The sequence below is a fragment of the Bemisia tabaci genome, chromosome 10 (assembly GCF_918797505.1).
Source record: "Bemisia tabaci chromosome 10, PGI_BMITA_v3".
NCBI classification, from domain to species: domain Eukaryota; kingdom Metazoa; phylum Arthropoda; class Insecta; order Hemiptera; family Aleyrodidae; genus Bemisia; species Bemisia tabaci.
In genome coordinates, this window is record NC_092802.1 from 10,882,224 (window position 1) to 10,900,871 (window position 18,648).

The window sequence follows — 18,648 nt, forward strand, 5'->3', positions numbered from 1 at the left end:
CCTCTTTTGAGAGGCCATCAAAACCAGACTTCAAGACATAATACACATGTAACAGTAGGTAACACATTCACTCATGCACAGGCACAACCATCCAGAAAATCAGATATTATAGATACCGTTGCAGATCATGATCAAATTGAATGATCAACATTTCTATTATCAAGATTTGCTCACTGTTTGCCGAGACTGATATTAGAGATAACGGTAGAAAATAAGAGGATAACATTGATCAAAAATGGCCAAGTACATGATGGCATTTACAGAAGCACCTATCTTACATGAAGAAATTAATTGCAGGTAATATCATTTCTGAGATAAGCCAGAAAAGTTGTTTCTTTCTTCATAGGTAAACACTGTTGAGATAATATTCTGGTCAGACTATCAGTAGATATTGATCCTTTCCTGACATGACTCTTCAGTAAAGTAAGGTATCTAGTTAGTGAATTAATTGAGACAATTTCATGCATTAATTGCAAGAAAATTAAAGTCTCTGATTAAATCTAATTAGGTACGGAGGTTCAATGAGTATAATGACAGTTGGATCGCAGCCCTCCAGAGGAGAAAAAAGAGAGATGATTGACAAGGAAAATTACTCACTGGCAGTGGGATGTTTCAATTGCCGATCACAGACATAGACATTTCCTTCCAAACTCATACGAAGAACGGTAATAATAAAATTCTGTGGGAATTTGCTGGCTGTTCGCACTGATAATAGGAAGGAATATATTCAGGAAACGAAGTGTAACACTTCGACTGGTTACGCCTTAAAGCCTCGGTATATATCTCGGGAAAGCCCTACGTGCTGTTGAGGTGATACACGAAATCATTTCTTTTTCATTTTCATATTTCCTTCGTGAAAACTGTAGTGAGTGGTGAAGTGGTGAAAAATTGTGATTGTGATTTGATTTGTTTACAAATTGTTATCACGAGTTCTCAGTTCAGTTCAGTTCAGTTCGTGTTCCGGGAACGAAATTCCCTTTTGGTCCGATGATCCGCGTCCGCGTTCCGCGTACAACGTTGAGGAATTTTCAGGATGCAACTTGAAGGAGCCGTTAGCCGTTAGACGATGTTGGTCTATTTTTCCAGTCTCTCTTCAAATAGAGCCTCAAAAATAAATGTAAGTACTTAAATTTTGTTAGTATATCATTCAGGAAATGTAGATCGACGGACCTTACCCAAAATTAATGATCTAAATCAACTGAGATCTTCCGCCCTACAGCGACGAAATTTCTGCTCTCACTTCCTCACATGATTTGACATACCTGTCACAGTGTCATTATTATGAGAAGAAAAGTCGTTCTGGAAAACATGGAGAGGGCAGGTATCGTTTAGGACTCACTGGAAACCATGAAATACTTTTGTCTCACAAGTTTGAGTCTCCATTACTCTCATGAGACAACCCTGCAGTGATAGCGAAGAGAGCGATAAGTGCAGGCTGGGATGTACCTCAAGACAAATAAAATCATCATGTGCTAATCATGGCTCATGCAGAAATGCGCTTATGGCTCTCTTCGCCATCATGGCAGAAAGGTGCGCAAATTTAGACCTTCGTCCTGATTTGACCAATGTCCCACTCAATAAGTTGGGCCAAGCTCATCTCGCTATTAAAACATCTCATCACTTCTGTATTATGGTCATACCTCCATTTTCACACGAGCCCTGCAAGTACGCACCAAGTTATATGAACATTATGGCTCAGTACAATACAAAGTTGCGTCCATTTGTCCTAGGAGTGATGATATGTCCCGTTCTCTATTATTTTTATTACCCACACTATCTGGCACGTTTTCATTAGGTTGATCCAACACATAACCTCTTCTAATTCTCTCAGTGAATGTAAAACGATACCTCTTGAATATTCAATACATCACTCGCATGACTTAGCACTGTAAGCGTAAAGGACCGTGAGCCCTGCCTCCGGCTCTTTGTCCCTTGATTATTTACTATACCACCAAAGGAACGTAGATTGCCGTAAAACTTAAGCTTGATCAATCATCACATCGGAACAGCATTTCATTAAACTGCGCGTAAGGACCAAGATATGAAAGTACCCAAGCGTTCAGAGCGAGCCAGTTTATCGTCTCTCAGGCTCCGTTTTACTTGTACTGAATGCTAGGGCATTATTACACAAATGAACTAGAGTGCTGTAAATAGTATGTTTGTTTTTTCCAAGAGCACAATAAATGAGAAAAATCATGTTACATTGCACTAACCTAAATTTTGGGAACTTATAAGGTCAATTTTCAAAGAGATATGTGTTAATGATGTAACAATTTCAATTATTGTTGTGTTTGATTGGAGGGGAAGAAAAGAAGATAATTTAAGTCCGATTTCAGATGCCTACTTTTTCTCAGTTTAAATATTTGCTGAAACTGGTTGAAAATAAATTGTTGGCAACTCAGTTTTGGTAAGTGTTCCTCTTACCTGTACTTCACTTAGGTACCTGTTTTCTACATTAGACAGGGCAAAAAATTAAAATCCTCAGTTTCAAGAGAGCTGTGAAAAAAATCTAATTTTTAAGAAAAATTCTCTGGTATCAACAATTGAGAAGTTACACCGATTTGTAGTTCTTGAAAGAACTGCAATTTTATGATTATTTTAAAATTTCGTTCTACTTAAATGAAACAGCTTGAGATCTAGGTAATTTTTTTTTTCAACGGATAAAATTTGCATGTCAAGTATGAATAAAATCTAAGAGCTAAACAATCACAAGTCACCTCATTGAACTGTCACCATGCCTTGTATAATGCTGTTTATTTGTCTGTTTTTCAGGTTTTTGAAGGGCTTCCTGCACTCCAGCTTGCTCCCTCTTTCTGGATTTCTTACATTCTGGATTAAGAAAGCGGCTACTATTCTATGACATGGCTGTCAGTTTCTCATCTGAGCAGTCATCCGATAGGAAATTAGCAGCGACTAAAAATCATCTGGTTTTGAGAAATTCACCATGAATCGCCTCAAAACAACATCATCAAAAGAAGTTGCAGTGTATTCAGAGAAAATAAACATAGTACCTACCTACAGTTTCCCTAAAAATTTTATGTGTGACCGAAAATGTGTTAAAAAATTTGAAGTGGTGTGAAGTTCAATTAGTTACCTTTAACATGCATTGCTCTAATCTTAATGAGAAAATAAATGAAAGTGAGTGCGCTGTGGTGAAGTGTGCGTAAATAGCATCATTGGTGTCTTATACAGGTTTTATTTTTGATGAAGGATCAGTTGAATTTGGTGAGTCATGCCCATTATATCTTCCTTTTGCATGCAATTTTGTCACGGGAAACCGTCAATAAATGAAGTGAAATGCAAAAATGCCCTTGAAATTGAATCAATCCTGCATTTTTTTCCTTCGGTTTGTTGGTTTGGTAAACCATGTAAGGTAAAGTCACCAGTTATAGACACCCCAAAAAATAGGACCAGTGACAGCCATCTTCTCATATACATTAAAAACATAAAAATTTGAAGACAACTAGGAGCTTTTTAATATTTTTAGTAGATTATTGACATTCTGAAGAGCATTTTGATGTACAAAGCAGGGATTTGTTGTGAATTTAAAATTGCAAAAGAATACTTTTAAATTGGCCGTTCTAAAATGATGTAAAACGACTAATTTCTTAGCAGTTCAGTTAAGAAACTCGGTTTAGAAATGAAGTAAAAATGGATATACATTATTACTTTTGAGGTAACTTTGATACTACTATTTGTTGAGGGAGGTTTATAGAGTGGTTTTTGTGGTTATTTGTCGTTTGGATGTCAGAATATTTTTAATTAATGGGGGTGTCTGTAACTGGTGCCAAAAATGAGGTAGCGACCAGAGACAGACACGCGCGTAGCTTCAAGGATTTGATAATAAATAATTTCCTATAAATCATTTAGTTATGCCATAATGTTTGTCAATAATTCATTAATCCTTTGTAATTGGTTTATTTTTATATCAGTCCATTTTAAATGCAGCAAAAACCTTAGTCAAAAACGGTGTCTGTCACTCATGCCGAAAATGTGTAATTCCTAGTTACAGACACTGAAGTTTATAACCTCAAAAGCAGTTCAGATTTTTGAGATAAAAATGGCAAAAAAGTACGGTTGAATGGAGTATATCATTCTTGAATCATACCTTCAATGTGTACAAAGTTTCTTTCCCCATAATTTTTCACAAAAATCAGTACCTATTGTATTTAAGGTAATGACATTTTAAGGGAGTGTCTGTTACCGGAGCAGAGACGATGTCTATAGCTGGGACCCAGGGTGTCCATAACTGAGGCAGTCCCTCATTTTGGAATTTATTACTTTTTCGACCTTTTCAACCTAAATGTTTATGAAAATTGAAAGGATAAGATAAAATTTATGTGAAAAAGGGTTTACACTTTCATGTAAGACTAAAAATGTTGAATTCGCAGCTTTGGATTACATATTACAGCCAGTCAAAGATAGAAACTCTCTTAAAGGTGTCTATAACTGGTGACTTCACCTTAAGCTAGTTTCTTGCTACAGCACTGAAACCAGCTTCAAGGAAATCACGGCCACGGAAATCACGGCCACGGAAATCACGGCCACGGAAATCACGGCCACGGAAATCACGGCCACGGAAATCACGGTCACGGAAATCACGGCCACGGAAATCACGGCCACGGAAATCAAAGTCACGGAAAATTTTCTGTCCGAAAATTCCATGACTCTGATTTCCTTGGGAAAAAGTCAAGGAACATTTTTACTTGGGTGTACTGTGCGACTTGACTCTCGTAGAGCTTTGAGTTTCTTGTGAGCGGGCAGTTCGAATTCCTCGTAACCAATGTAAAATAAAAACATTGATATCTTCGTTAGGAGTTAGTTTTAGTAATATTCATTGCGCTAATCGTGTTTTACGTGAAATTCTGGTTAAGAAATATGTATCAAATTGCTTAAATTCGTACCTTGTCTAGTGGTCCATTGGATTGCATTTTGCAAAAAGGAACCACTAGCATTGCAATGTTGCTAAGATTGTGCAACTTCTTTTGTCTTGGAGGAAAAGCCCGATTATCCATCAATAGTTTCTATTTTACTCGCTAAAAACTGTGAATTTAAGACAAAAATTACCATTTAAATCTCATAGTTTTTCACGATTTCCGCAATTTTATTGCAAAAGATGTAGTTGCACAATCTTAGCATCATTGCAATGCTAGTGGTTCCTTTTTGCAAAATGCAATCCAGTTTACTGCCGCTTTAAGGTGATTCGTCAAGCTTAATTGACGTGGTCGAGCTGGTATGCGATATATCGCATCGATTAGGTCAAAAGTCTCAGCAGATTTTGAAATTTTAGCGAAAAAAGGACGATAGCTCCCGCGCATGAGCATAAAGAATCAATCTAAACCCAAAAATTTGCAAAATTCAGAGAAATGAAAGTAGACTAGTGTTTGGGATTAAACCTCGCATTCGATTCAGCTATCGATTTCTGTATCGAATGCGAGGTTTTTTTCCAAACACTATTCTGCTTTAATTTCCCTAAATTTTGCCGATTTTTGGGCTTAGAATGATTCTTCAGACTCTTGCGCAGGGGCTATCGTCGTTCGTTTGGCTAAAAATTCAAAATCTGCCGAGATTTTTTACCTAATCATTGCGATATAGCGTACGCCAGTTCGAGCACGTCACTTGAGCTTGACGAATCACCTTAAGGAAAAACGCAGTATGGCAGCGGCGGGGTTTCCGGCACACAACAGATCGAGTCCATCAGGGAGGTCGGACATGAAATTTTTGACTACAACTGCAAATTTTGATGTTAATTTCGTCACATTTTAAACAAGGGGTGCCAATGGTTTTCGTTGAAGCAAAATTGGATCCCATTTAGCAGAAAGGAACCAGCGCGATTACAGTAGACTCTGGATTATCCGGATTAACTGTTGCCGGGCCCGCTCCGGATGAAAAAGAAATCCGGATAATAATAGTAAACACAAACCAACCAACACCACAGTATTCTTATTGTGTATACATCATGTACATACCAACACGAATTTAAAATGTTAACGCCAAACTGAACGACTCAATGGTGATTGTGAATGGTAGCCGACAACGATAAATTACGATACAAGGATTAAAGTGCGCAATGCGTGAAGTATTCATGCAGTCTTGTAGCCGCTAATGCGCGTTTTAGGCTAACTAAGCGACTGCACTGCGTTTGGCGTAATGCGAGAAGTATTAATGCAATCCAGTAGGCGCTAATGCGTTCCACGCCGACCTCGCTGTTTGGCGCAATGCGTGAAGTATTCCTTCAGCCTTGCAGGCGCCAATATGCCTTGCAACCGCTTCTCCGCGGATCCGCTCACTTATCGGAATGCGTACGTAGTTACATGGTTGCAAAATCGATCCGCATAATCCAGAGTCCGGATAGTACGAAGCCGGATAATCCAGAGTCCGGATAGTACGAAGCCGGATAATCCAGAGTCTACTGTACAGTGTTTACAAAATCGTGCGACTTCTTCTTTTCTTTTAAAAATACTTAATATGTGTGTACAGTATTAAAATTCACACGATTATTTTCCTTTCAAATTAATATTGGTCGAAAGCCAAAGCTATTTTCTATTCTGGGAAATTTTTTTGATAATTATGAAGAAGCAACATTGTTACAACACTGTAATTGCGCCGGTTCCTTTTTGCTGAATGCGATCCAAGTAAAAACCATAAAAAGCTCTCAAATTTGAGGCCGCAGTGGAAGAGATATGCCACGCTGTCCTGGGAGTCCACCTCTACATCAAGCCAATCTCTCCACGCAAAGATAAAGAGCGAATACATAAACTGGATGCCACTTTGTTTAGGGACACCAAAACTGAAAACACGACAGCCCTGTTGATGTATTTGCTCCCTATCTTTCCATGGAGAATTAGACTGGATATAGAGGTGGACTCTCAGGGTAGCGTAGAGTATCCGCTCCATTATTCCATTATGAATCGAAACGCCTTATCTTCCGTGGTTATGCAACGCGGACATCCGTGGAGCTCGAATAGTTGCATCCAGGCGTTGTGATGAAATGGAGATGTTGCATGTGTGAGGAATTTGCGATTTGACTGTTGATTCTTACGTGAAAGTTCGCGAGAAACACGATGTGGCCACTGGTTTTCTCTGAAATTAACTCCCAAGCTCAAAAAAACTCTCAAGTTGAGGCCAAAATGGAGGGGATATCCCACCCTACCCTGAGAGTCCACCTCTACATCAAAACAAACTCTCCATGCAAAGATAGGGAGCAAATACATTGACAGGGCTGCCACTTTATTTGGGGACTACAAAACTGAAAACACGGCATCACTGCTAATGTATTTGCTCCGTATCTTTCTATTGAGAATTTGACTGGATATAGAGGTGGACTCTCAGGGTAGCGTAGAATATCCGCTCCATTACGGCCTAAATTTTGAGAGCTTTTTGTGAGCTTTGGAGTTTATATCGGAGAAGACCAACGGCACCATCGTTTTCCTCTAGCAATATTACACAAGAAAAAGAATTGAAATCACAAATCCCTCAGACGTACAAGAGCTAATTAGTCCATTACTTATCCTTCGTCAATTAGAACCACTCGCTACCACCAATAGAATCGCCCCATGTTCTCTTTGTCTTCTTTTTTCATAGCTTCTTCTTTTAATTGCAATAACCCAAGTAGCAGTGATCGCGATAAATAGCGATTTTATCGGTTGGTTATTGCGATTATATCGGTGACAATATATCGAGATATTATCGCATTAAAAATTGCGATATATGGCGATTAAATCGCTATACATCGCAATTTTCAGTTCAATAAAATCGCGATCCATTTCCATCGATAAAAGCGGGATTAAATCGCCATTTATCGCGATTTTTATTTCGAAAATATTGCGATAAATTGTCTGGCGATAAAATCGCGATTTTCGTTTCGAAAATATCGCGATTAATTGCCTTGCGATAAAATCGCGATTTTATCCCGATAAGATCGAAGATAATCGCTCGGATGTTGACGATCCTACATAGCGATTTTATCGCCGATAAAATTGCAGTATATCCCGATTTTTCCGTTGAAAAATGCTACTTGGGAATCTGCGGACTGATTGTTGAAATTGACACACAAAACTATAGACAAAGAATATCTAAGGAGTATGAAGCTATCCTATTCGTTGAAACGGGCGCTCCTTATAGACTAAGGTGGTAAAAGATGGGCTATCTATCGGGTCTCTCGTGCGTGGCCGTTAGTTGGTCCACTACCTAAGACCTTTGTCCATTGCAACCATCCGCTTCCACGTACCTATAGGATACCTCCATATCTACTCTGTCTTCCTCGTCTATAGCTTTGTCTATTCATTTCAATAATCAGTCCTTTGGACAACATTCACTGTGACGAGTCGCGAGAACGTGCTACGTTTGAATGATCGGTCGAGAAAGAGAGAAAAGATGAATGTAGAAAAAAGCAGATTCAAAGATTTGAAGTGGCTGAAAAAATAATAATCGGTGCATGAGTTCTATCGGGCACTTACTTGTGGCCATTTCGACTAGCTAAATGAAGAGGCGTATGAGGAAATATTGAGTTGGCAGTCTTTGAATTGTAGGCTTGAACGAGCTCCGGGTGCGTTCGGACTAGAAGTTCCACGGCCTCCAACCTAAAAATTAAAAACAACGATGTTGTAAAAACGACTGTTGCAAGCTCAGCATCTGATTTCTTGACTTTTTTTCTGGCTATTGGCGGCAGAGGGAAATTTCTGCATTTTTCCAGGATTTGCATAATTTTTTACGCACTTGCCAATCTTTTACCTACCGGGAGCATAACAGTCTTGGAAATCAGCTCAGTTTATTCCATGATAAGACACGGGATTTAAATGAGAATTCTCCGTTGACGGGAACGGCACTAAGAAAATGGAATCTACTATCTCTCTCTAAACTAATACGTGATACGTTTGCCACATTTTTAAAATTTAAAAGACATCACAGGAAATTCTGGTCTAAATTTTAGTATCGATTCTATTTTCCTAAAACTTAATTCATCATCAATTTTCCAAAAAAAAAAAAAAAAAAAAAAAAAAAAAAAAAAAAAAACGTGTTTTTAGATTTTCATGACGTTTCCCTGGCACGACAATCGCTTGCAAAATAAAATTCCCTGACATGCCAAATTTTTGCGTATTCCTTTACATTTCCCGGTTTTCTAAATCGCTAGACACCCTGAATTATACGACTGACACTGGCGAAAATGATACATTTTGGGGGATCAAGAGGTTTTAAAGTGATATTTTGGGGGCCAATTACCTTCCGTATTGTGCAGCAAGGTCGAGTGCCGTTTCTTGGCGTGTATTTCTGATTGTGGGATCACAGTTGTGCTCGAGGAGGATGTTGACTACACTCGTGTGCCCGTACTGCGCAGCGCAGTGCAGTGCCGTCTCATTGTCTTGCGTCTGTAACACAAAAAAATCAAATAAGTTAGTTGAAGAGTTCCTAGCCCATTTTGAGAAAAAAAAATCCCAGGGTGGCTCCCAAATTTTCTCTGAATGGATCCTGCTGCATGCAAGAGATACAGCCAAAGAATCGCGCTGGTCGCAGAGTCGTATTTTGATGCTTGATTCTTGAAGATCAGCAATAAAAAATGAGATCTGTCAAAAGAGGGACTGCCAGGGTTGCCACAGAATTTGGAAAAATAAATTCCCTGACATTTCCCTGACGCATTTTGGCGGAATTCTCTGACGATTGGACAAATACTAGATTTTGAAAAAGAAATAGCAGGGTGTCTAGTTTTTTTTTTTTCATTTAGGGAAATCCAACAGAAATCTTGAATTTTTCCTGACCTCTGACTGCTAAATCCTGATTTCATAATGTTTTCAAATCCTGATTTTTCGCAGCGAAAAATTAACGGACGGATAACGGATAATAAACGGAAAAAGAGCGGACGGCCGACTTTCCTCAAATCCTGATTTTACAACGGATTTTTCCTCAAATCGTGATGAAATCGGGATTAAATCCTGATTAACCTCAAATCCTGATAGAATCGGGAAAATCGGGAAAATCCTGATGCTAGACACCCTGCATAGTTAGAAATAGTTTCCTAAGTATTGATAGGAATATATGACTTTTCAAAACTTTGATGCTCGATTACTAAGTTTCCATGATGTTACCGGTGGCGTGGCGTACTTTGCGATACATCAATTGATATCTGCCATTTGAACTTATGGAAAAGGATCGATTAACAGGGTGTTCGCAGCGAACACCTTAATGATCGATTCTTTACCATAGCTTAAAATGGGAAATATCGATAATCGATCATTCACGCTTCGCCACTAGATTTAACGTGTAATGGTTTGCTTATTAACAAATTTCCATGGATCACGATGAATATTCATTTGTAAAAATACCAGCCAAGCAACATCATTACGCGAGGGCAGCTGTCGTTTTTCATTTCTAGATCATTTAGATTCAGCTTAAATACTGTCTCTTAGGTTAAAATACTTAGTTTCAAGTTTTTACTGCAAAAATCTGATTAATACTACAAAAGACAAATTCTATTAGAATCAGAAAGAAATCTGTTGAGTTTTTTTTTAGAGAGTTTTTCAAAGGAAATTTCAGTTGCTTTGAAAAAAATGCTGATTGTTATAAATAGAAGTTCATTTGATTTAGAGCAAGTTATTTCGATGGGAAAAATAACGAGTTCCTTTAGAGTCGAAAAGACATTTTCCTTGTTGTACTCTATTAAAAGACCTTGAAACTCAAGAATGTTGACATTGACAGGTACAAAAAAAAGTGTTACATTTTTCTTGATAAACAAACTATTTAACTACATCAATACGAAAACACTAGTGTCGTTCCAATTTAAACGTAAAAACTTTAGATGTCATGCAAACAGCGTAGTTGCTGTGTGTCTCCTTAATATTGTTGTCGTCAAAACGCAGTCAGCTTTAAAATCGTGTGAAGATAATTAGTGAAGTTAATTTTGCTCTACTGGACCTCATCAATGGAGATATTTAACATCGGGATACTTTTATTTTGTTTTCCATGTTGTGCGATGACTGAAAAACTCCCACATTTCAGCAACCTAGGTGCGAACATATCATTTCTTACCCAGGTATGCGAAAACACATTAAATCGTTCGAAACTCCGATTAGCTTATTTAGTCAACCTTAGCCAAGACACGCATTGCACCCAACTCGTCCAATACTTGCACAGCAACTCTATAGCCACCATCACTTCAAGTCTCGCCGACACTAACCTCTATGCGACTGATGAACTTAGTAAGAGCATGATTTTTGTGGTAGATGATTGTAGTGACATTATAAATTTCATGCTAGGCTCCATGTACGGCTCCCGGGATTCAAACCTCGATTCCATCCACCATCCGTCTAAACTCCAGTCACTGAGTGAAAATGCTACGTCCACCTACCGAAGATCGGCGTTTCCGAATATCTGCATCCTTCATGATCCCAAAACCGGGGCTATCGTGCGCGATCACACCAGACCTTGCGATCAGACAATCGAGATAACTATCGAGGATATAAAGGACGGCAGTTATTTAAGAGACGATTTGCTCAATTTCACGGGTGGGGCCTACGGTCAAGTCTGGAACCCGGATAATTATTTGGTATTTGTAGTCCTGTCGGGTGGAAATGGGCAAGCGTTGGCGTGCGACTTGTTCTTCACATTCCGGTTGATCTGGAGAATCTTCAAGGGGCGCAAGACTGTGATCTGCTCGATGATCGAGTGCTACTGGTACGACTCGTTTTTCAACAAGACCCACGTCTACAGAGGCTCGCGGGGCGAAGAGTACTTCGATTTTGCATGGCGATCGATGAACGGGAAACAGTATAATTACTACGATGTCTCTGAATTTCTCTACCAAAATATTGACCAACGCACGGGCCTAAGGGAATGGCAAATGTCCGTTAGTAGTGTCGTTAGTCTTCTGGGCAAGCTGCGCTCAGGACGCATCGTGCTACCTCCGGTGGGTTTGTACACAGAGTTAGAGGAGTACAAATTCGCGGTAAAATACGACTTGATTATATTACTTATCGATGCGATTCCTCGCTTGAGAAGCAAGAATTTCGAGAACTTTGACCAGACGCCAGTCACCGATTTCGGCTCTCTGTGCCTATCCGTGCCCCGGGAGGGGTTCAAGCCGCTGTACTTGACTGTCTTCAAATGCTTCAACCTAACGGTTTGGGTGTGCCTCCTGGTTACCATCGGGACATTTCTCCTCTTGCAACACTTTCACAAGTGGTTCCAGTTGCGAAAATTGAGACACTTTTACTCCGAGTATGAGATCATCCAGTACGAGGGTCTATCCACTGCTTTGACTATCTACAGATATCTTCTGTGTGTGGCTCAACCGCGTTTGCTCCTCGGCAAATTACCGTCAGGAAAGATACTTTTCGGTATTTTCGCCTTCGCGGCGATTGTCTTGAACACGCTCCTCCAGAGTGGAATGATGAACATCCTCAACACTCGAGTTCGCTACGACGACATCGACACGTTGCAGCAGTTCGCCGAGTCGGATCTTCTCGTTCAGTCGTCGAACCTCGTGTTGGACCGGGACTTTTTCATGACGGAGGAGGGCTTTCACTACATTCTAAAGCGGCTCGTAGGGAGTTTCAGCTACAGTAATGAGATTCTCATAAGTAATATTTTGTACAATTACAACTACACCTTCGAATTTTCCGCAAATTCTATGTGTCCGTGGTGTGAGTCTATCGTGAGACAGTCAATGTTTAAAGTGGCGGCAACGTCAGTATTAGAGAATCTTAGAGCTATCATGGCGTCGGACGCTTTTCTAACCATCACCTCATCTCGGGTGCCGAACAAAAACTGGATAGTTTTCGATTTTGGCCTAACGTTTGAGTATCACACTCTCCGGGAGTGTTTCGCCAGTTACCCGTTGTCGTACTTCATTCCGAGGCACATGTTCGCTCGCGACGAGGTCAACTATCTTCTACAGCGGTCTTTTGAGGTTGGGATCGTGGCTAAGAGTTATGAGGAGGATATGTTTTTGTCTGATTTGTTCGAAAAAGAACTTTTTCTGGAGATGGAGATACCCGTGAGACCTTTTTCCATGAGAGATCTGCGAATCGCGTTTATTTGTCTAGGTGCCGGATACTTCGTGAGTATAATGGTCTTCCTCGTGGAAGTGGCTATTGGTTAAATTACCTTACAAAATTGTTTCAGTTCAAGGGAGTCTAGAAATTTTCACAAAAAAACCCCCGCCGTTTTCCCGATTTTCCAGACAAAAACGGCAAAAAACAGGGGTAAAATTCAAAATTCCCTGACAGACGGAAAAAAAAATTCCCTGACAAAAAGGGAAAAGTTCCTAATTTTTCGACACGTTTGAACTGATTATATGTAAGCAGTGTTCGCAACTAACATGCGCCTCAAATGCGTCTAAAAAATCGGTCATGGCGCCTAAATAATGATGACTCTGCGCCAACGCAGCCCCTAAAAGTTGCCCCCCCCCCCAAAAAAAAAAAAAATCCTAATTTTTCTGTTCGATGATTTTTCGAAAGTTACACGTTACAGCTACTAGTTCTGTTACTAAAACATCTTGCGTCTAACTTTTTACGAAATGCGCCGTGATATAAATGCAAAAAGTCAATTTGGCCCCCCTAAATCTTCAATGGCCCCTAAAAATTGGGCTTGATGGGCCACATGGCTCCTAAAACTGTAAAGTGAGTTTCGAGCACTGTATGTAAGTAAGAATTGTTTTTATGTTTAAGGAATACAATGTAATAAATAGAGCAAAATATGCGTCGCCTAAACTTATGCGAGATATTTTTGCCTCATTTTTAAAATATAAATGACATCAGCAGAAATTTTGGTAGACATTTCCGCAAGAGTAAAATTCGCGAAACGTTTTCCGGAAAATCGGGTTTTTCGATTTTTCTGACGCAAAAATTGCTTGCAAAAGAAAATTCCCTGACATGCCGAATTTCCCATGAGATCGGATCGATAATGCTGAAGACTATACAACAATGGAAACGACTTATCATGATGATACTGACCGTGAGGTTAACATTCGGAACAGACGGACCGTGGCACAGGAGGAGTCTGACTATTTCTAGGTTCCCAGACCAGGCAGCCAGATGGATCGGGGAGGAACCCTTGTTATCCACGATGTTCGGTGAGGCCTCGTGTGTGAGGAGAAGCTCCACGATATCCCTGAAAGTGAGGATAACATATTAATGCAGCAACGATTGACTCTCAGCTGGCTGATTATTGAAATTGAGAGACACAAGGATAGACAAGGAAGACGATGGGAAAATGAATTGATGCACTGAAAAAAAAAAATTCTTGGCGTTTTTACCAAGGTCCGTTGGTACCTTTACCATCTCACTTTTTTTACCAATGGGCCACTAGACAAGGTTCGAATTTTAGCAATCTGATACAAATTTCTTAACCAAAATTCCACATAAAACACGATTCGCACAGCGAAAATTACTGAAACCACCTTTTAACAAAGATATTAACGTTTTTATTTCACATTGGTCACGAGGAATTTGAACTGCCCGCTCACAAGAAACTCAAAGCTCTACGCGAGTCAAATCGCGCACTACAACGGTTTCTGCAAGCTTCTTAATCGAGCACGGAAAAAAATCAGGGTAGGGTTCGGCACTACCTATGGGTAGTTTTAGGGTCGGTAGTCCTGAGGAACAGAGCATGTATTCGTCAACGCTACCTCTCGCTGTTCGTAGCGCCTACTCGCCACTTGACTGCAACACCCAGGGCAAGCTTGTCTCCACAAGTAGAATTTCTCTTGCGGAAGGCTAGAATGTCCGGGATGCGTATGCGCCGTGGACTGCTCGACTATCGTCATCGTATTCGCCTCGGACGAGGAAAGAAAACATGGCTGCCCCGCGTCGCGTTGCCCAGTCCGGCGCTTTATTTAAAGTAATAGTTTAATACTATGAGAAAAGAATCAACACCCGAAAACTCCGATTTTCCTTGACATAAGCAAGCTGGCCAGGACGGCCTAGTGGTTAGCGTGTCTGACTCTAGACCCATAGATCCCGGGTTCGAATCCCGGTGGTGGCGACAAATTTTCACCGAACTGACGAGTGAATCTGCAGAAACAGATTCTACTCGACCTTAATCCCTGAAAATTTGAAAGCCGGAGCTATGGAGCATGAATGTTCTAAAAGTCTCCCTGATGCCCGTTGACAATCAAATAATTTCTTTGTAAAAACTCGTGTCTATAGCTAGCTATGGCTTCCTGAGCAACAAAAAAAAACAGGAAGAAAAGCCAAATAAACTGCAAGAAAAATTTAAAAAAAAAAAAAAAATAATTGAAAAAACTATATTGTGCGCAGTGAAATTATGCTCTACGGGTATAATCAGATTTTTTCGCACATTTTGGCAACTTTGCATCAAGTAGGCTTCAGCCCTACCGGATCTATCCTTGGAGCCTTCTGTTTCTGTGCCTACGCGCTGCCAGATCTGTTTCTGAACGTCACGGGTCATCTAGCGTGGAACGCAAGCGCGAGGTAGGCTTCAGCACTACCTTGGCTTACGACTGCGAAATCAGGTACCCGCGCGGTAGTGTTGAAGGGCAGAAACTAGTCCTCAACCCTAACTCATTTTTTTCCGTGAGCAATGTTCATTTCCCACCAAGTGTTGTTCAAACTATAAGCTATTTGTAATAACTGAGCCAAAGCGTCAAGATTAAGGTTGCCAGATTTTTATATCGCAGAGACTGTCATGATAACGTTTAGTGCGCGATGTGAATCACGTAGAGCGTTGAGTTTCCATGAGCGGGTGGTTTGAATTCATGCACCAAGAATCATTAAATATCTTCGTAAGGAGTTGATATCGGTAATTTTCGTTGTGCGCATCGTGTTTTACGTGAAATTTTGGTCAAGAAACATGTATCAGAATGTTGAAATTCGTACCTTGTTTAGTGCTCCATTATTGGTAATTTTACTAAGACAGACTAGTAAACTTACCTAAAAACCGGTATTTTTACTGTTTTTTTCAGGTAAAAATAACACTTTTATTGGTAATCGATTCCCGGTAACTTTGCCATTTTATCTCGATAATTCTACCACAGTCGATAAAAAATATTGGCGTTTTTACCAAGGTCCAGTAAAATTACCGAGAAAGTTCAATAATTCTACAAAGATTTCTCGGTAAAATTACCAATTCCATAAATGGTAATTTTACCAAGAAAAAACTGGGATCAAATAGAACCCTGAATTCTTGGTAATTTTACCCTTTTCTTAGTAAATACACCGATAATTTTTTTTCAGTGTGCTTTTAATAGAAACTCTGGTGGTTCTTAAAGACTGCGGGGGCAAATGATGGACTAATTGTAGGGTCTCTCTAGGGTTGCTATTGGTTAGTTTATTACTTGCCTCCTTAGCCCACGCTGGGAAAAAGTCTCCTGGATCTAGAGTCCGGACGCTTAACCTATTCGACAAGGAAAACATACTCTTGTCTTGATTCACGCGAATTTTTGCTTGAACCGAGAGCCCGTGCAGCCCCTTAATTTAAGCGGGTCTCCTTTTGATTCAAGTAAAAATTCGATTGAGTCAAGATTTAAGAGTCTTTTTTATTGTCAATTTTTTCTAAGAGTATGGATTCTGGATCCAAGAGACTTTTCTTCCAGTGCATTGCAACCATCTGCTTCCAGCGATAGTATAACTCCACTATACCTTCTTATTCTTTGTCCATCGCTTTGTCTATCCTGCAGAGACAGAAGTGATCAGTTCATCAAGCGCACCAGAAACACATGGATGGGTGCTTTCCATTTCTTTCAAGGAATGTCCGACACCCCCCCCCCCCCCCCCCAGGAATTAGCCTATATTTGTCTACTAATGTTTATGTTATTATGTTGTTATTATCATTATTATGTTGTTATAATGTTTATATTATGTTTATATTATTATGCCGGAAGAAGGCGGCGTGGACGTCCAGTAAAAGGTTGGCGAGAGGGAGTGGAGGGGGAGATCAGACGGAGTAATCTGCCCGATGATTTGTGGGAGGATCGATTCCGATGGCGATTCGGAGTCGCGGAGCGCTCTAGTGCGCTGAGGTAGCGGCTTGATATGTATGTATGTATTTATGTATGTTTATGTTATTGCGTAAAAGCGCAACTTCCGTAATTATTTCATGGCATTGTATGCTACTGTGAAGCATTGTTGCCAGATGTTGCTGAAAATTCAGCATTCTTCACAGTTCAATTCAATTTGTAACATACCCAGGTTTTTTCGCACGATCTGGCAACCTTGGTGGGGAGTGAGTACTAGGGAAGAGGGATTTATCTGCTTAATGATAATGAAATTAGAAGGTAAACTTAGTAACCGAAACCTAGCCAGGGATTCGAACCTGCAATCTCTCGGCCGCGAATCTGGCACGGAAAGTGAGCTGTTGCAACGAAATGCGCCACTATTATAAGTCAAACTACGGATTACAATTGGAGGAATATTGTGCATTTTTAGACAATTTGGGATGGAGGTTGGGGGTCCCTCTGCAAAAATTAATAGCAGTAGTCAATATCAGCTTTCCTGAGACAAATCATTGCCCACAAACCGCAGTAAAATCGGGGGACCCTGTCTTATGAAAATCGATACTTACATCGGCGCTAAATACTTTTTAGTGATACTTGGAAGTACTTACGCATGGCCATTGAGCGCGGCATGATGGAGGCACGAGTAACCACTTGCATCTTGGACATTAGCACCAGGGCCTCGACGCAAACTGAAACATAAGAGGCAGAAAATCAATTTTACTGCTCCATTTGGAGGAGTCAATGAAAATCGATGCATGCTGGACGTTAATACTTTCGCTGCACTCGGTTTACGCTTCAGGTCATGACAACATTCTCGATTTACAGCCAGGTGCTATTTTAGATTTTTTAACACTTTTCTTTTCATCAACCGAACTGAGGATGACTGAATTTTCAGCCCAAACGTTTTGATCTTGTATGTGAAATTTTAGCCTTGTTACCTGCTTTTTAAAAAAATTTTTATTGTGTGTTTGTTGTTTTGTTGTGTGTGTGTGTTGTGTGTTGTTTATCTTGTCACGGGCTGCGGAGCATCTGTCATATCTCATTTACACTTCAGGTGATTCGATTGACGCCATATTTGTGTCAGAACTACATACGATGTATCGCATCGATTAGTTCCATGTTTCTAGCTACTTGTAATTTCCATCGAATTTTGAAATCGCATTTCTGTTGTAACGAGACTAAAGAATTCGCTTACCGAATTTGACGAGCATTTCTAACGTAAAGGTAGGGGTTTGTAGAAGAGAAATATTGCATTCGAGTGCAGATCAGTATCGGATGCGATATTTCTCCTCGGAAAAAACCCCTGCCTTTACGTTGAATTTGTTTGTCAACCTTGGTAAGTGAATTCTTTAGTCTCCTGACAGTAAAGACACGATCTCAAAACGCGATGCACAGCAAAAGTAGCTGAAAACCTGGAACTATTCGGTGCGATATATCGCACGTCGTTCTAACACAAAATAAGGCCGCCATCGAATCACCTAAACTAATTGAAAGAGGAATTAATTACCAAACGAAATAGTTTTCGACGGTGGTAAGGAATTTCTCGAGTGTGGATTTCGTTTTTGCTGGCGATAATCATAGAGGAGTATTTGAAAGAGTACAAATAAATGGACTGCATTTTGTAATTCGGAACTGTAAATTCTGGCTCATCTGAAAAACACTTATGTGCATAGGGAAACTAATGGCACATATGTTATTTT

The 18,648-nt window shown here is 40.0% G+C and overlaps 1 protein-coding gene across 1 annotated transcript in view; it reads right to left on the minus strand.

The window, feature by feature from the left end:
* Positions 1-18,648, minus strand: part of LOC109044704 (ankyrin repeat and sterile alpha motif domain-containing protein 1B) — a 125,930-nt gene that overhangs the window by 87,347 nt on the left and 19,935 nt on the right. Inside the window, exons 2-5 of the mRNA XM_019062537.2 lie at positions 17,557-17,637; positions 13,947-14,103; positions 9,223-9,368; positions 8,460-8,582 (exon numbers count right to left, since the gene is read on the minus strand). Of these exons, the coding sequence (XP_018918082.2) occupies positions 8,460-8,582; positions 9,223-9,368; positions 13,947-14,103; positions 17,557-17,637 (507 nt within the window). The remainder of the gene's footprint in view (positions 1-8,459; positions 8,583-9,222; positions 9,369-13,946; positions 14,104-17,556; positions 17,638-18,648) is intronic.